The 17,636-nt window shown below is 43.8% G+C and overlaps 1 protein-coding gene across 1 annotated transcript in view; it reads right to left on the bottom strand.

The window, feature by feature from the left end:
* The window catches only part of paxip1 (PAX interacting (with transcription-activation domain) protein 1), a 140,191-nt gene that overhangs the window by 72,082 nt on the left and 50,473 nt on the right, over positions 1 to 17,636 (bottom strand). The window contains exons 7-9 of the mRNA XM_080212980.1: positions 12,372 to 12,849; positions 3,107 to 3,201; positions 973 to 1,068 (exon numbers count right to left, since the gene is read on the bottom strand). Of these exons, the coding sequence (XP_080069106.1) occupies positions 973 to 1,068; positions 3,107 to 3,201; positions 12,372 to 12,849 (669 nt within the window). The remainder of the gene's footprint in view (positions 1 to 972; positions 1,069 to 3,106; positions 3,202 to 12,371; positions 12,850 to 17,636) is intronic.

Here is a 17,636-nt window from a genome sequence, read left to right as displayed (position 1 = left end):
TATTGAACGGCAGAGCAGACTCAATGGGCCGAATGGTCTAATTCTGTTGTGTCTTATGGAATCTACAGATTCATATGAACTAGAAACAGGAATAGGCCATTGAGCCCATCAAGCCTGCTCCACCATGGCTGATCATCAACTTCAACATCTTGATCCTCCCTTCCTCCCATATCCCTTGATCCCTTTAGCCCCAAGAGCTATATTTATAGAAACAGAAACAGGTAGCACAAGAATCAATCAACTCAAGTCCCGAATGCCTCTTCTTTTTGCTCCTCCATTTAAGGTTCCTGGTGGCATTTGAACCACCCAAAGTCAAAATTTGGAATAACAGTCAAATTTACTGGTCACAATCTACTAAAACAAATTCTTCCTGCAGCTGCATTTTAAACTATTCATGGCACCAGCTGATATTCTGTAAAATGCAAATCAAACTAGAGTATGCCATTCAAACTCCTTGATACTGTTTTGTCAAGTGGTCTGGTAACGAATCTGCATTGTCATAAACTAAAATAGGTACAACCCTCCTACTTACAACACCAATTTATGTACACAGTTGTTAATAGGACACCGACGACAGACTAGGGACCACATGTACAAATAGTGGACAAAAAGGCAATATCTCGTTACAAAGGACATTGAGGTTTTTATATTTCACTTTCGGCCCCAACCACTTCTACAGAAATTCCCATTGGCCAAACATTGAGAACAATTACCAAAATGTTAAAAAAATGCATCTCAAATGACATTCCCAAAGGATCACAGATTGTAGCTAATGCAGTGCTTCTCAAAATTAAAAGGTAGTCAGCAATTTGCCAACAAAGAGGGTTACATTAAAATCTGAAGCACACTTTTATTAATGCAATGCTCAAATTCAACTGAGAAGCAGAACAAGATATACCATTGTTTAATTAAACTATTAACACCTCAACATGCAGGTGGGAGAAAAAGAGGAAACTAAATGTACACGCTTACCTGGGCATACATGTTGCTGACCTGACTTTCACACAGAAGGTGCGTGCACCTGTTAGTCAGGGTAGGATCTACTATTCCACCATGGACTTGGATAATCTGGATAATGACATACAAAGACACTTTTTAAAAAAAATTTACACCATCTGAATTTTTACAGCATCTCTAAACACAAGGCTTTCCTGCAGTTGCATTAATTCTGCAAGTCTTTATTAAGCCTGGATAAACTTCCAAACATTTTCTCTTTGAAATAAATTTATCAGTTTAATTTGACAATAAATTTAAAGCACGACAGCTCAGGATCAAAGAGCAAAAAACAAAAGTACAGCACACGAACAGGCTCTTCAATCTCCAAGCCCGTGCCAATCATGACTCCCTAACTAAACTAAAAAAACCTTCTGCCCTTACTCGGTCTATATCCCTCTATTCCTTCGCTATTCATGTCCCCATCCAGATGCCTCTTAAATGTTGCTGATGCACCTGCTTTCACCACCTCCACTGGCAGCGTGTTCTAGGCACCCACCACTCTGCGTGAAAAACTTCCCCTGCACATCTCCCTTAAACTTTTTCCTTCTCACCTGAACCTGTACCCCCTTGCAACTGACACTCCCACCCTGGGAAAAAGTCTCTGTCTGTCCATCCTGTCTATACCTCCATAATTTTGTAGACCATTATCATAGCCTCTGTCTTTCCAATGAAAAGCAGAACTCAGTTGTCGAACTCCTACAGTTAAGACCAGCTTGCTCAATACAGATCAAGAATTGAACCTATTTTGCTTTTGTTTGATTCAACACTCCTATACGAAGATTAGAAGAAAGGAAGACCATCTGATCAAAATTCCAAATTGTCACATTTTCCACCTAGCATTCCTATAAACGTTCTGAAACTTTTGCCTTCACGATCCTACCCGGACGAACACTCTGCTCAATTGGTATCTCACTTGGGCCAGGAGATTCTGGATTCAAGCCTCGCTCCAAGGCCATGAGCATAGTCCGGGTTGACAGTGGAGTACCAAAGAAGCACCGCACTGTTGGAGGTGTCACCTTCCAGACGAAGCATTAAACCACAAAGCCTTGCCTGTTCTCTCAAGTAGATTCAGAATACTCCACAAGATTAGTTGGGAGAGCAGGGCAGCTTCCTCCAACCTTCCCGCCCACCACCGCCCCCCCCAACCACTACCACCAACACTGACCTCTGTAGAAGGGTCATTTAAAAGCAAAAATGTTAACTTTCACCTCTCTCCATGAATGCTACCAGGCCTGCTGAGTTTATCCAGCATTTTGTTTTTATTTTAGATTCCCCAGCATCCACTCTGCTTTTAATTCAGTGTTTTATGCATGTTACTTTGCTTTGTGTTCTAAGTCTCTACTTATAGGATCATGTATACTTTACTAGCTGCTTTGCAAGCTGCCCAATATCTTAAGGTCTATGTCCTACACCTTTCTGCTCCTGTGCCCTTAGGAGTTGGTCCTCCTGTAACAGAAGGTCCTCCTTCTGTAAATCTTGGGGGGCAGCGCAGTGGTTAGCACTGCTGTCTGACAGAGACCCAGGTTCAATTCCAGCCTTGGGGGACTGCCTATGTCGAGCTTGCACGTTCTCCCCATGTCTGTGTGGATTTACTTTTGGTTTCTTCCCACACTCTAGGTGTGCAGGTTAGTTGGATTGGCCATCCTCAATTGTCACTTTGCTGCAATAGATTTCACCTCCCACTTGCCCATCCATTCCATCAGTCTATGTCCTCTTGAGGTCTATCGCTGTCCTCTGCGTACTTTACAAATGCTTCTAAATTTGGTGTCACCTGCAAATTTTGAAATAGCACTCTGCATGCCCAAGTCTAGGTCATTGGTGCAGGTAAAGAAAGGCTACCCAATCCCCTCTGCCATCTCTTGGCAAGGCTGCTATATCATTTACTTCAAATATTCCATGCTTGAAATTCTAACCACTCTCTGGGAAAGGATGTTTCTCTTGAACATCCTGATACGATTCCTTAGCGATCATGTAGTATTTACATTTTGGGTTCTCCCAGAATTGGGCACATCATCTCCACATCAAATCAAACCCATTTCATGATTCTGGTCATCCACAGCAGGGTTCTCATCATCAATAAATTCTGGAATCCAGCAACGTTTAAAATTACCTTTTTCCAAGTTGTCAGCAGCTGTTTGTCCGACATTTGCTCAGGGTAGTCTGCGATCGCAAAAACACAGCCCAGTAAAAATGATTCTTCTGGGACTGAAAAGAAAACAAGAAAATTGAGTAACTGAAAACTGAAATCATACAATAGATCCCTGCTGCACATGTATTTACATGCTCAGAAGTGTGACTGAATAGGAAGCCTAAACATCTTCCAGTGGCACTATAGTTTATTCCCAGGGACCTGGGTTCAATTCCCAGCTTAGGTGACCGTCTGTGTGGAGTCTGCACTTTCTCCCCATGTCTGTGTGGATTTCCTCCACGTGCTCAGGTTTCCTCCCATAGTCCAAAGATGCGTGGGACAGATAGACTGGCAATGCTAAACTTTTCCTTAGTGCCGGGAGGGGGCTAGCCAGGGTAAATGCATGGTGTTATGGGGACAGAGGCTGCGTGGGGTTGCGATCGGTGCAGACTTGATGGACTGAATGGCCTCCTTCTACATTGTAGGATTCTGTGATTTTATAACTTTTTATTCACACGAACGTATATTTATATAGTGCCATTGATGGAATAAAACATCCCAAGGAACACCACAGAACAAAATTAGACGCAGGGCTGTTGAGATATTCAGGGAATGACCAAAAGCCCGGTTGAAGAGGGAGGGCATCTTAGGAGGAGGGATTAAAAAAGCCAGGTTTAGATAGGGAATTCCACATCTTCATGTCTTGGTATAGCTTTCCATGCTCGAATGGTTAAAATTGTAGATGCTGAAGGCCAGAATTAAAGGAACAGAGATCCCAGAGGGTGGTGGGGCTGAAGAAAATTTCAGAAAGTGGACAGGCAAGGCAATGGAGGAATTTGAAAATGAGGATGAGAATTTTAAAATCAAGGCACTAACAAACCAGGAACCACTGCAGCAAGCACGAGGGCAACGGACGAATGGGGCTTGGTGCGGATGGAAGGGCACGGGAAACTAACCAGGAATGGATTAAAATAGCTTCTTCTGGAGATGACTAAAGCACGGACCAGGGTTTCAATGGTAGGCATGCTCAGGCAGCAGCAGATTCAGTGGAAATAATGGGGTGGCAGTCTTAATGGCAGTGAGGATGCATGGCCAGAGACTCATCTTGGTGTCAAACACCAAGCAAGCTTGTGAACAGTCTGGATCATCAGACAGTTGCAGGGTGAAGGGGGTCAGTTTAGCCCAGTTGGTTGGATAGCTAGTTAGTGATTCAGAGCAACACCAACAGCGCGGGTTCAATTCCTGGCCCTGTCTTCCCAAACATGCCCCTCGCCTGAAAGGTGGTGATCCTCAGGTTAAATCACTAGTCAGCTCTTCCCCTCAAAGGGGACAAGCTTATGGTGATCCAGGACTATGGCGCCTTAACTTTTCACCTTACCAGGGAAAGGGACGAGTTGGTAAGCAGGGTATGGTGTTTGAGGACTGGCCGGACACAATGGATTCAGACTTCTCAATATTTAAGGTTACCATCGGATGAGACTTCAGGACAATGATCAAGTTCATTGACAATGCAAGAAAGTCCCATGTATGTTATCAAGTCCTCGGAATAAGATAGATACAAAAGGTTAGAGCCCAAGGTGGTGGCTGACAGTGAAAGAAAGTAAACTCATTGAAACACTGTGGTCTTAAAATCAACTTCATGTTTGAAATTTTGGGTGTGGGAATCTCAAAACAAACAAACATCCCTTAACACACTTATAAATACATAACAGTAATAGACCGGGAAACTTCCTCAAGGAGATTTCCACTCACTTGGCAGTTTTCAGTCAATTATAGCCCTCGCTGTGCTAAAACTCACAGTACTACACGAATAAACCATTATCCTGTGAACAAATGTTTAAATTGTCATTGCCTCAGGGCATGACTGACACCACTGATGTCACCTTATAGTGGTGTGCTGCTTATAAAATCCTGCCTATTAACATGTCCTAGCCATCTGCAATGTCACATTGAATGCAAAGCGGTCAATTTAGACTGCTTGCTAGAATGGGCCATAGTGTTTACTGTTTATCATTTTCCTACAATTAAAGAATCAATTACTCCTGTTCAGAGGATTGTATGCAGAATGAATCATCAAAATGAGTACTATTGGCTGGAGCTCAGAAATAAACAAGGGGCAGCCACACTGTTAGGGGTGTGCTTTCAACCCCCAAATAGTGGATCGGAGTTAGAAAAGCACATATGCAATCAGATTCGAGTGCAAAAACCACAGGGCAGTAATAGTTGTTCAACTAGCCTAATATCAACAGGGATATAAACAGTGTGAAGAGCACAGAAAACTTTTAGCCAGCTTGCAACAAGCCCAATGAGGGGGTGCAAATTCTAGATTTAGTCTTAGGAAATGAAGTTGAGTAAGTGGGTGAAGTAGCTGCAGGGAATCATTTCAGAGATAGTGACCAGAACAGTTAGATTTAGCACCATTAAAGAAAAGGCCAAAGTTAGAACAGGAGTACAGAAGTTCTAAATTGTGGAAGGACAGATTTTACAAAGTTGAGATGAACTAGCAAGAGTGGACTGGATACAGCTATTAAAAGGGAAATGTGAGTCAAAACAATGGGAGCTGAAATTCTACAGGCACAGTGGAGACATGTCCTCAAAGAAAAAGGGTGGGACTGCCAAATCTAAAGCCCCCTGGTTATCCAAAAGCACAAAGGCCAAAATAAAACAGAAAAAGAAAGCTTATGACAGGCACAGCAGACTTAACAGTGTAGAAAGTCTCAAGGGGTATACGAAGTACAGGGGTGAAATCAAACTGGAAATTAAGAAAGCAAAGAGGAAAGAGACAAAAAAATTGGCGGGTAAAATAAAAAAAAATTCCTGAGAAGTTTTACCAATAAATTACGAGCAAGAGAATAACTAAGAAAAAGGTAGGGCCTATGAGAGACGTGCATGGTAACTTGTGGGTTGATGCAAAAGATGAGGGTTTTATCTCAGTCTTTATTAAGGAAAGGGACGATGCAGACATTCTAGTTAAAGTGGAATGTGAAATATCAGATATTATAAGCATAGTGAGAGGAATATATTGGAGGGACTGGCTAAAGGTGGCTTGAAGGTGGCTAAATTACCAGGGCCAGACGGATTGTATCCCAGGCTGAAGGATGCCAAGGAGGAAATAGCGGATGCTCTGAAGATCATTTTCCAATCCTCACTAGACACACGAGAGGTTCCCGAGAATTGTAGGTGTGTGAACATTTTTAAAGAGTGCAAGAGATAGGCCAGTCAGTCTGACTTCAGTGATGGGATAATGATTGTAAACAATTCTGAGTTAGGTGGCACAGTAGTCAGCACTGTTGCCTTACAGCTCCAAGGACCTTGGTTCGATTCTGGCTTTGGGTGACTGTGTGGAGTTTGCACTTTCTCTACGTCTCCATCGGTCTGTTCCAGGGTGCTCTGGTTTCCTCTCATAGTCCGAGATATGCAGGTTAGGTGGATTGGCCAGCTCAATTGCCTCTTAGTGTCCCAAGACGTGTTGGTTTGATGGATTAGGCATGGTAAACATGTGGGGTTACAGGGATTGGGAGAGGGGCATATGGGGCTTGGTACGGAGGGAGAGGCATGGGAGACTATCCAGGAATGGATTAAAATAGGTTCGTCTAGAGATGACTAAAGCACAGACCAGGGTTTCAATGGTAAATTATGGAGAGTCTTGGATAATGTGGACAGAGAAGACTTATTTTCCCCTAGCTGAGGAGTCAATTACTAGGGGCATAGATTTAAGGTGATTGGTTGAAGGACTAGAGGGAACATGATGAAAAACCTCAATCATCCACAGGGTGGTGGGCATCTGGAATCCACAGCCTAAGCTGACAGTTGAGGCTGAAACGCTCAACTCATTTAAAAGGTACCTGGATCTGTATCTACAGTGCTATAACCTGCAGGGCTATGAACCAGGTGCTTGAAAAATGGGATTAAAATAAGTGGCTAGTATTTTACTTCCACTTTTTTGGCTGGTACAGACACAACAGGTTGAATGGCCTCTTTCTGCACCTTAACTTTTCTGTGGTTCTAAACACTATCCAGAGCCTAACATTATACTGAATCTGAACAGCACAACAGATTTCAAATTTACAAAATAATATTGAAAAAAAACTTCACTGCGTTGTGTCCTTTGCAATTCTTTGAAGTTATTATTTCAATTACATAGAATGTTGCACAAGAACAAACCATTCAGCTTAAGTGGTCTATTTTTAAGCTGTGCACAAGCCCTCCTTTCAACCTCCTTTGTCCGACTCTCAAAAAGCAGATTCAATCATTACCAATATTGTACCATCTTTACTGCAATTGCCAACATCATACCTGTCAGCACTCTAAACTCATAGGGAACCTTCAGCCCTGTGCATTTTCTCAAGTCATAATGAACAATAAAGGTGAAATAAAAAATAACACAAGGACAAATACAGGGAGGCCAGAATTTGGCAGGAAAAGAATTGGTGCATCTGTATTTGCCCCCATGTCAGTGTGTTTCCACTTGACCTGCTCATCGAAGGCCATTAGCAGGAAGCATTTTTCTCTTGTCCTTTCGCCCTCAGATTAACACATGCCCTTTAAAATTCATTGAGGAGTTGCACAAGGTGCACTACAGTAAGTGCTGACTGAATAAGATTGTTCAATTAAGCAGGGAGCCATAAGTGATGGTCAATATGTTTAGACATGCAGTGATGAGGGCTACTGTTGTAGCACATTAACTTTATGACCTCAATTTATTTGAGAGTGCCCTATGTCTAAACATTGAGCTCAAGGGAGTTAAACACAATTGCCTGGAGAGATAAAATTAAAGTAAAAATAAACAAGTTAATCACCACTTAATTGCCACTTAAGTGATGATTAAGTGTGCTTGCAGAATTGCTAATGTTTTATTGGAAAATATAATAAAGGCTTGTTAAATCAGAATATTGTATCCCTTTAAAACTCTGTTCCCTAGCTTCTGACCCCATCCCACGGCCTGGTAGCTGTCTGAGAACAGGTCAGTCTGTTTTCAACCTCAGTGTCATTATCTGACCCTGAAATGACCCGTTGACTTAGTGGTCACACCATCACCAAGATTCTCCATCACTGTAACATCACCCAAGACTTCATCCAACTCAACTCTTCTGCTGCAGAAACCCTCACTTCGGGTTTTGTTACCTCTAGACTTGACTGCTTCCAGGCACTCCTGGCTGGTCTCCCACATTCTATCCTGCGCAAACTTGGGATCATCCAAAACTCTGCTTTCTGTTTACCCATCACTTCTGTGCTCGCAGACCTATACTGACTCCCAGTCTAGCCAAGTCTTGGTTTTGAGTCCATTCTATTTTCACATCCCTCCACCGCATCTCTCCTATTTTTATCATCTCCTCCAGTCCTATATCTCAGAATTCCTATACTTCTGATGTCTTACGCATCCTGATTTTAATTGCTCCATCAACGACTTCAGTTGCCTACGACCCTAGCTCTGGAACCGCTTTCCTTCAGCTCTACTTTTTACCTTGCTTTATTCCTGGGGTAAATTCCTTAATCTATGGCTTTGGTCATCTGGTTCAATAAATCCTTACATGGCTCAGTGTCACATTTTGCATTATAACATTCCTGCGAAACTCCTTGGGGCACTATTACATTAAAGGTGCCATACAAGTTGTAGTTACATACAATCAAAATTTTCTGATGCCACAGTGTGACACATCTTAAATGTGCCAAATGAGATCTAAGCACATAAAATATATTTACATAATCCCTTCAATGCAGCCAAGTGTTTCAAAGCACTTCACAACTTCAGTGGAATAAAAGGGACAAGATCATGACGAGCTAAATGATGCATTAGAGCTGAAGAGTTTCTATGAGACAAGGTTTGAGGCGGCTTCCCAGGGTCAGGCGAGAGATGATTAAGACAAAAAGGATTCAGAAAAAGAACTCGAGAGGGGCACAAGAAACTGTTGGTCTTTTGTGGGAGAATGCGAGAACGAGGGAGCACACATTTCAAGAAAAGCAGTGGAAGAGAGAGCCTGAATGCACACAGCAGAGTAAGGCAGTTCGGAGCAGAGCTGCGGAAGATTTAAAAAACAACGTGCCTCAAGGAACAAGATACAGCATAGGAACAGGCCCTTCGGCCCTCCAAGCCTGTGCCGATCATGATGCCCGAACTAAACTAAAAAAAACCTTCTGCCCTTACTCAGTCTATATCCCTATATTTCCTCCCTATTCACAGCCATCCAGATGCCTCGAATGTTGATGTGCCTGCTTCCACCACCTCCCTCCTCTGGCAGCACGTTCCATGCACCCACCACTATGTGAAAACTTGCCCTGCGCATCTTACTTAAACTTTCCCGCTCTCGCCTTGAACCTATGTTCCCTTGTAATTGACATTTCCACCCTTGAAAAAAGCCTCTGATTATCCACCTTGTCTGTACCTCTCAATTTTGTAGCCATCAGGTCTCCCCCTCAGCCTCCGTCTTTCCAGTTAAAGCAATCCTAGTTTATTCAATCTCGGCTTATAGCCAACACCCATAGCAACAGCCTGGTGAACTTTTGCATTCTTTCCAAAGCTTCCATCTCCTTCTGATGGCGTGGTGGCCAGAACTGCACGCAATACTCCAAATATGACCTAAGCAAGATTTTATTTAGCAGTAACATGATTTCCCAACTTTTGTACTCAATGCCCCAGCTAATGAAGGCAAGCATGCCAATATGCTTTCTTAATCACCTTGGCCACCTGTGTTGCCACTTTTATGGAATTGTAGACCTGCATGCCCAGATCTCACTATGTTAATGTTCTAAAAGGCTCTGCAATATACAATATAATTCATACCTTTTCTTTACTCAGAGGGTTGTAAGGGTGTGAAATGCCCTGCCTGCAGCAGTAGTGGACTTGCCAACTTTAAGGGCATTCAAATGGCCATTGGATAGGCATATGGATAATATTGGAATAGTTTAGGTTAGAGGGTCATTAAATTGGTTCCACTGGTTGGCACAACAGAGGGCTGAAGGGCCTGTACTGCGCTGTTATGTTCTATGTTCTGTGTTCTAAATTTGATCCTCCAAAACGTATCATCTCGCATTTGTCCAGAGTAAACTCTATCTACTAATTCTATGCCCAAGTCTCCAATCTATCGATATCCTGTTGTATCCTCCTATGATCCCTAGCAGTATCAGCAACTCCACCAAACTTTATATTATCCGCAAACTTGCTAATCAGATCCACAACATTTTCCTCCACAACATTTTCCTCCACATCATTTATATATACTGCAAACAGAGGTCCCAGCACTGATCCCTGTGGAACACCACTAGCTACAGATCTCTCTTCTGAAAAGCACTGTTCCACCATTAGTATGTCTTCTATAACCAAGACAGTTCTGTATTTATATAACCAACCTACCCTGAATCCCATGTGATTTTAGTTTTTGTACCAGTCTGCCATGTGGACCTTGTCAAATGCCTTATTAAAGTCAATATAATCCACAATCCTTCCCTCAATTATCTTCGTCACCTCTTCAAAAAACTCAATCAAGTTGGTGAGACATGACTTTCCACATATAAAATCATGCTGCCTGCCACTAACTAGTCCATTTTCTTCTAAATGTGCATATATCCTGTCTCTCAGGGTCTTCTTCAAATGCTTCCCACCACTGATATCTGGGTCACCAGCCTACAATTTCCTGGATTTTCCCTGCTTCCTTTCAAGGGAACAACAGTGGCTCTTCGAGTCCTCTAGAACCTCGCCTGTAGTCAATGAGGATGTGAAGATACTTGTTACAGGTCCACCTATTTCTCCCCTTGCCTCCCGTAATAACCTAATACAGGAAATGGAACATCTTGTTGAAGTTGTGCAAGACATTGGTAAGGCCACACTTGGAAGACTGTGTGCAATTCTGGTCAACCTATTATAGAAAGGATATTATTCAACTAAAAAGAGTGCAGAAAATATTTACTAGGATACTACTGGGACTTGATGGATCGAGTTATAAGAAGAGGCTGGATAGCCTGAAGCGTAGGAGGCTGAGGGGTGATCTTACAGAGGTCTATAAAATAATGAGGGGCACAGATTAGCTAGATAGTCAATATCTTTTCCCGAAGGTAGGGGAGTCTAAAACTAGAGGGCATTGGTTTGAAGAGAGAGGGGAGAGATACAAAAGGGTCCAGAGGGGCAATTTTTTCACAGAGGCTGGTGAGTATCTGGAACAAGCTGCCAGAGGTAGTAGTAAAGGCAGGTACAATTTTGTCTGATAAAAAGCATTTTAGATAGGTACATGGGTTCGATGGGTATGGAGGGATATAGGCCAATTGCAGGCAATTGGGATTAGCTTAGGGATTTAAAAAAAAAGGGCGACATGGACAAGTTGGGCTGAAGGGCTGGTTTCCATGCTCTAAACTCTATGGCCTCTATGATAACCTGGGATAGATCTCATTTGGCCCCAGGGATCTGTATATGTTAATGCAATCCAGGATACTTATGCTTCCTCCTTCAATATACTGACATTCTCTAGAACTTGGGCGTTGAAGGAGTAAAGGGAGCAGCTCACAGGACATGGTTTTTCCTGCTGAGAAAGAAAAATCCTTTCACAACAAATAGGTTTATAAATACAAATATGCAAGATGGTCAACAGAGCTGGCAGACTAAAACTTTGCACCACGGTGGTACCTGCTGATTAGAGCCTGCAACCTCAATGACAGACTAGACAGCAAAATTGAATAGGAAGCACTGACAGTTTACCACATCAAGGGTCAAAAGGCACATATTACTAAACATTGCAGCAGCCAGATCTAACATTTACAGACAAGGAGAACAGTTTGACTTTAATGCCACATGTTGACATATTTTAAAAAATAAGGTTTTAAGAAGTTTATTACTGTCACAAGTAGGCTACATTAACACTACAAAGAAGTTGTGTAACATAGAATCCCGACAGTACAGGCGGCCATTCAGCCCATCGAGTCTGTACCGACCACAATCCCACCCAGGTTCTCTTCCCGTAACCCCATACGTTTACCCTGCTAATCTCCTTGATACCAAGGGTCAATTTAACGTGGCCAATCAACCTAGCCCGCGCATATTTGGACACTGGAAGGAAACCAGAGCCTCAGGACGAAACCCATGCAAAGAGAACGTGCAGCCTGCACACCAGACAGTGACCCAAGGCCAGGAATCAAACCTGGGCCACTCTGAGTCAGCAGTGCTAACCTCCATGCCGCCCCAATGTAAATTATCAGCAGAATACAACATTTATTACGTAGCAACCTTCAATGAAGCATTTCTTCTTCTTCAATTACTTACTTTCTAGCCCTGGGTCATGTCCAAAGATCTGTAGTTGCTGTTGTGGAACAGGATGCTGTTGTTGTTGTTGCTGTTGATGTTGTTGTTGTTGGTGGTGCTGGTGCTGCTGTTGCAGGAGGTGCTGCTGCTGCTGCAACCTTTGGAAGTGCTGCTGCTGCTGTAGCTGCTGCTGCAAGTGATGGTGGTGCTGCTGCTGGGAGAAGCTATGTTGCTGCTGCTGCTGGAATGGATGCTGGTGAAGTTGAGGATGGTGTTGCTGCTGCTGTTGCTGCAGCTGCAGTTGCATTAGGTGCTGCTGCTGTAGCTGCAGTTGCATTAGGTGCTGCTGAGGCTGCTGCTGCAATAGCTGCTGTGCTTCGGGGGTTAGCTGCTTAACCTGTGTGAAGAGAACGGCGCCAGGGTGTCGCAGCTCTGGTCCTTGCTGGTTCTGATTGGCAGCTTCCAAGTTTTTGGTCGGAGCTGAGAGCGACTGCAAGATCTGCAAGAGAGTCAGAGAATGTCCTTTGAAAAAGCATTTGGACGGTTACGTGAGTAAGATGTGTATAGAGGGATATGGGCCAAATGCAGGCAATTGAGACTAACTTAGGGGTTTATTAAAACAAAGGACAGCATGGACAAAGGGCCTGTTGCCATGCTGTAACCTCTATGACTCTATAAACACAAACAGTGGCACTAGGTTCACAAAGTGAAATGTGCAAGAAAGCAAAGGACTGCTATAGTCTAGAAACAAAGGGGATGGTTTTCAAAGACCCAGGTTTTGCAGGTATTTATTAATTTGAGAGATGTGGGCAGCGTTGGTTGAGCCAACATTTACTGCCCATCCCTAATTGCCCATTCACTGAGCGTCTCACTCAGCCATTTCAAAGGGCTGTTAAGAGTCAACCACCTTGCTGTGGCTCTGGAGTCACATATAGGTCAGACTAAAGGGTGACAGATTTTCTTCCTTAAAAGGACATGAGTGAACCAGATGGGTTTTCCCGACAATGGTTTTGTGGTCATCATTAGATTTTTAATTCCGGAGTCTTACCGAATTCAAATTCCATTGGCCCTTTAGAGGATGAGAAAGGGGAGCTAGTGGTAGGGGATGGGGATATGGCTAAGGTCTTGAATAACTTTTTTGTTTCTGTCTTCACGGAGGAGGACGTGAATAATTTGCCGGGTGTTAGCGATGGAAAGGTGGTAGGAATGGAGGGTCTTAATGACATTACTGTTACTAGAGAGGTGGTGCTCGACAGACTGGAGGGGCTGATTGTGGACAAGTCCCCAGGACTGGATGGAATGCATCCGAGGGTTCTGAAAGAAATGGCGGAGGTGATAGTGGATGCCTGGGTGGTTATTTTCCAGACGTCGCTGGATTCCGGGGAAGTGCCGGAAGATTGGAAAACGGCTAATGTTACGCCGTTGTTTAAGAAGGGTGCCAGGCAAAAGGTGGGGAATTATAGGCCGGTTAGTTTAACGTCTGTGGTAGGTAAAATGTTAGAATCCGTCATTAAGGAGGAAATTGCGAGGCATCTTGAAGGGAATTGCTTGATAGGGCGGACGCAACACGGTTTCATTAAAGGGAAGTCGTGTCTGACAAATTTACTGGAGTTCTATGAGGATGTGTCTAGGGCAGTGGATAGAGGAGAGCCGGTGGATGTGGTCTTTCTGGATTTTCAGAAGGCGTTTGACAAGGTACCTCACAAGAGGTTATTGCAGAAGGTCAGGGGACATGGAGTTGGGGGTAGGGTGTTAGCGTGGATAGAGGATTGGTTGTCAAATAGGAGGCAGAGAGTGGGGGTCAATGGGTGCTATTCGGATTGGCGGTTGGTGACTAGTGGGGTGCCCCAGGGGTCGGTGCTGGGGCCTCAGCTATTTACCATTTATATAGATGATCTGGAGGAGGGAACCGAGTGCAGGGTGTCGAAATTTGCTGATGACACCAAGATTGGGGGAAAGGCAAATTGTGCGGAGGGTGTGGAGAGTCTGCAGAAGGATCTAGATAGGCTGGGCGAATGGGCCAGGAAATGGCAAATGGAATTTAATGTTGGCAAGTGTGAGGTGGTCCACTTTGGTAGGAAGAATGGTAGGAAGGACTATTACTTACGTGGCGAAAAACTGCAGCAGGCGACGGTGCAGAGGGACCTCGGGGTCCTTGTGCATGAGTCGCAAAAACCCAGCTTGCAGGTGCAGCAGGTGGTCAGGAAGGCGAATGGGATGCTGGCCTTCATAGCGAGGGGGATTGAATATAAAAGTAGGGAGGTCTTGCTGCAGCTGTATAGGGCATTGGTGAGGCCGCAGCTGGAGTACTGTGTGCAGTTTTGGGCGCCGCACCTGCACAAGGATATTTTGGCCCTGGAGGGAGTGCAGAGGAGGTTTACTAGGCTGATACCGGAGTTGAGGGGATTGAGCTATGAGGAGAGGCTGAATAAACTAGGCTTGTACTCGTTAGAGTTTAGAAGAATGAGGGGAGATCTCATTGAGACGTATAAGATGATGAATGGGATGGATAGGATAGAGGTGGAGAGACTCTTGCCGCTCAAAAAAGACAGTAGGACTAGGGGGCACAGCCTCAAGATAAAGGGGAGGCGGTTTAGAACGGAGTTGAGGAGGAACTTCTTCACTCAAAGGGTGGTGAATCTCTGGAATTCTCTGCCCGTTGAAGTGGTGGAGGCTGCCTCGCTAAATATTTTTAAGAAGCCGGTTGATGGGTTCTTGATAAGAGAGGGGATTAAGGGTTATGGGGAGAGGGCGGGAAAGTGGAACTAAGCCACAACAGATCAGCCATGATCTTATTGAATGGCGGGGCAGGCTCGAAGGGCTAGATGGCCTACTCCTGCTCCTATTTCTTATGTTCTTATGTTCTTATGGTGGGATTCGAAGCCAAGTTCCCAGTAGTCTCTGAATTATTGGTCCAGTGAGAATACCACTAGTCTCTGCCCTCCCCTGGATTGACTGGGAACACTGACTAGAGAAAAGGAAAACTGAGCAAATTTACAGTGGAGTTTGCAAATGTAGCTTTCTTCCTGCTGCCACCTGACTTTTGAATGGATCTATCTTTCCCTGCACCTGGCTACGAACGCAACACTATATTCTGCACCCTTTCCTTTTACTCTATGAACAGCATATTTTGTGTGTATAGCGTGCAAGAAACAATACTTTTCACTATATCCCAATATATGTGACAATAGTAAATCAAATCAAAATAAAATCGAACAAAGCCCAGTTACTTTCCATTCTATTCATTTCAATGGACTAAAGTTTGGGGGAGCTCTGCGTCACCCTCATGCACGAAGATGCAAACACACCTTACAGAGGTGTAATACAGAGTATGCATCCCTCACTTCTCATCAGCTGAGGATAGTTACGATAAATACACTTCAAGCTACAATTTAAAATGTCAGAAGTCCAAGTGATCTCAAGCTCTTATTAACCTCACTGATCTGGAATGTGGAGCCTTGAAAGTACAGTCAAAGCAGACCCAATAGTAACTGGTCGCATATACTAGAAAAGGAAAAACATTTGCAAGGGTATGGAAGAAATAGTGGGGAAGTAAGACCAACTGAACAGCTCTTGCAAAGCAACAGCACAGGCACAATGGACTGAATGGCCCCCCTCTGATTCTGCGATCGAATGGCAGACATTTCAGGAATCACATTTCTTTTGATGTTGTAATTGGCGAGTTAGTAAGAAAGAGACTCTGCTCACTGAAAGGATTTTGGTATCTGGCTTACGGTAGATTCCAGGGTTTATTTTCCTGGCAGTGATCTGGTAAATGATTCTGTCTAATTTCACCAACAAGAGGGAGAATAAGTTGCCACCTTAGTTGAGAAAAGTGGTCGCTGTTTCTTCCCCTTACAACTAAAACATTTTCAGGAAGTCGATTATCCCTGCGACTTTTGCAGCATCCGTGTAGGAATAGGAGGATAAAGCAAATTAATACAGGACTACAGAAGCGCTGCTGAAGAGAGGGCTTCAGACTCTTGTAGCAGCGGAAGCAGATCTGGGGTAGGACCCAAGGGTTTACATCTCAACAGGGTTGGGACCAATGTCGATGCGGGGAGATTAATGAGTGCTCTGAGGCAGGGTTTAAAATAATTCAAGAGGTTACAGGCACCAGAATACAGCACTTAAAAGATGAATGAAGGTGCACAGAGGACTGCGCGAGACAATTAACATTAAAATAAAGAGCAAGGCAGACTGAAATGGAAAAAATATGAGAGATAGGTACTATTAGAATTCAGATGGGCAAGTCGACAAAGGCTGGTTCAAAAAAGGGGAAACTTAATAGTTCTGTGTCGAAAGTAAGTATCGGTTAAGATGGAGAAAAGAATGGGGGATAGCAGCGTTAACAAAGATACTGTGACAGCACTAGAAAGCGATGATACACTTGAGAATTCAAAGATACAACCTTCATGGTTAAAATTACCCAACGGGGAACCATTATGCTGGAAGCATGTACTACAGGCCAAATTCTGGAAGAAGGTAGGAGCAGCAACTTTACAGGCAGGCTAAAAATGGATGCAGGAACTATACGTTAGTTTTAATAGGGGATCCCAATTGTCCTAATATATAGACTAGGCGAACAAGATTGTAAACAGTAAAGAGGAGGAAGAATTGCTGAAATGTGCTCTTCACCTCCGTTATCCTGATTGCAGTTCACATCCCACATCAGGAGGACGTGCTGGACAAAATATACACTACGAATAGCCCTGAGATGAAACATCCCGGGGCCTTATACATTGAAGTTCCTGGCCACAATCAGCCAAGCTCAAGAATGTTCTACCAAGTTAGCACCAACACATCATCTGTTCCACCAGAGGCCCAAACATCCTAGGCCACTGCTACACAAATATCAAACATGCTACTGCTCTATTGGCTGTCCATATTTTGGCATATCAGCTCAGAAGGCTGTGCTCCTCCTCCTGGCTTACAAGCAAAAACAGAATCCAGAGAATCCATCAAAAAAAGTCATCCAATGGTGGCCTGAGGAATTGGATGATCGACTACGGGGCTGCTGAGAGTCAGTGGACTGGTCAGTATTTAAAAACTCTGCGACCAGTCTGAACAATATGCCACTACAGTAACTGACTTCATTAGTAAGTGTGTAGAAGATTGCGTGCTAAAGCAGCAAATCCATGTGTTTCCCAACCGAAAACCATGGACGAAAAAGGATATCCGCTGCTTGAAGTCCAGGTCTGAGGTGTTCAAGTCAGGCAACACTAACCTATACAAGCCAGATACAATCGAAGGAGATCCAAAGATGCCAAAAACCAGTAAAGGACC

The sequence above is a fragment of the Carcharhinus amblyrhynchos genome, chromosome 2 (assembly GCF_965287045.1).
Source record: "Carcharhinus amblyrhynchos chromosome 2, sCarAmb.v2.hapA, whole genome shotgun sequence".
NCBI lineage: Eukaryota > Metazoa > Chordata > Chondrichthyes > Carcharhiniformes > Carcharhinidae > Carcharhinus > Carcharhinus amblyrhynchos.
The sequence above is the reverse complement of the archived record's forward strand: the minus strand, read 5'-3'. Positions and strand labels throughout refer to the sequence as shown.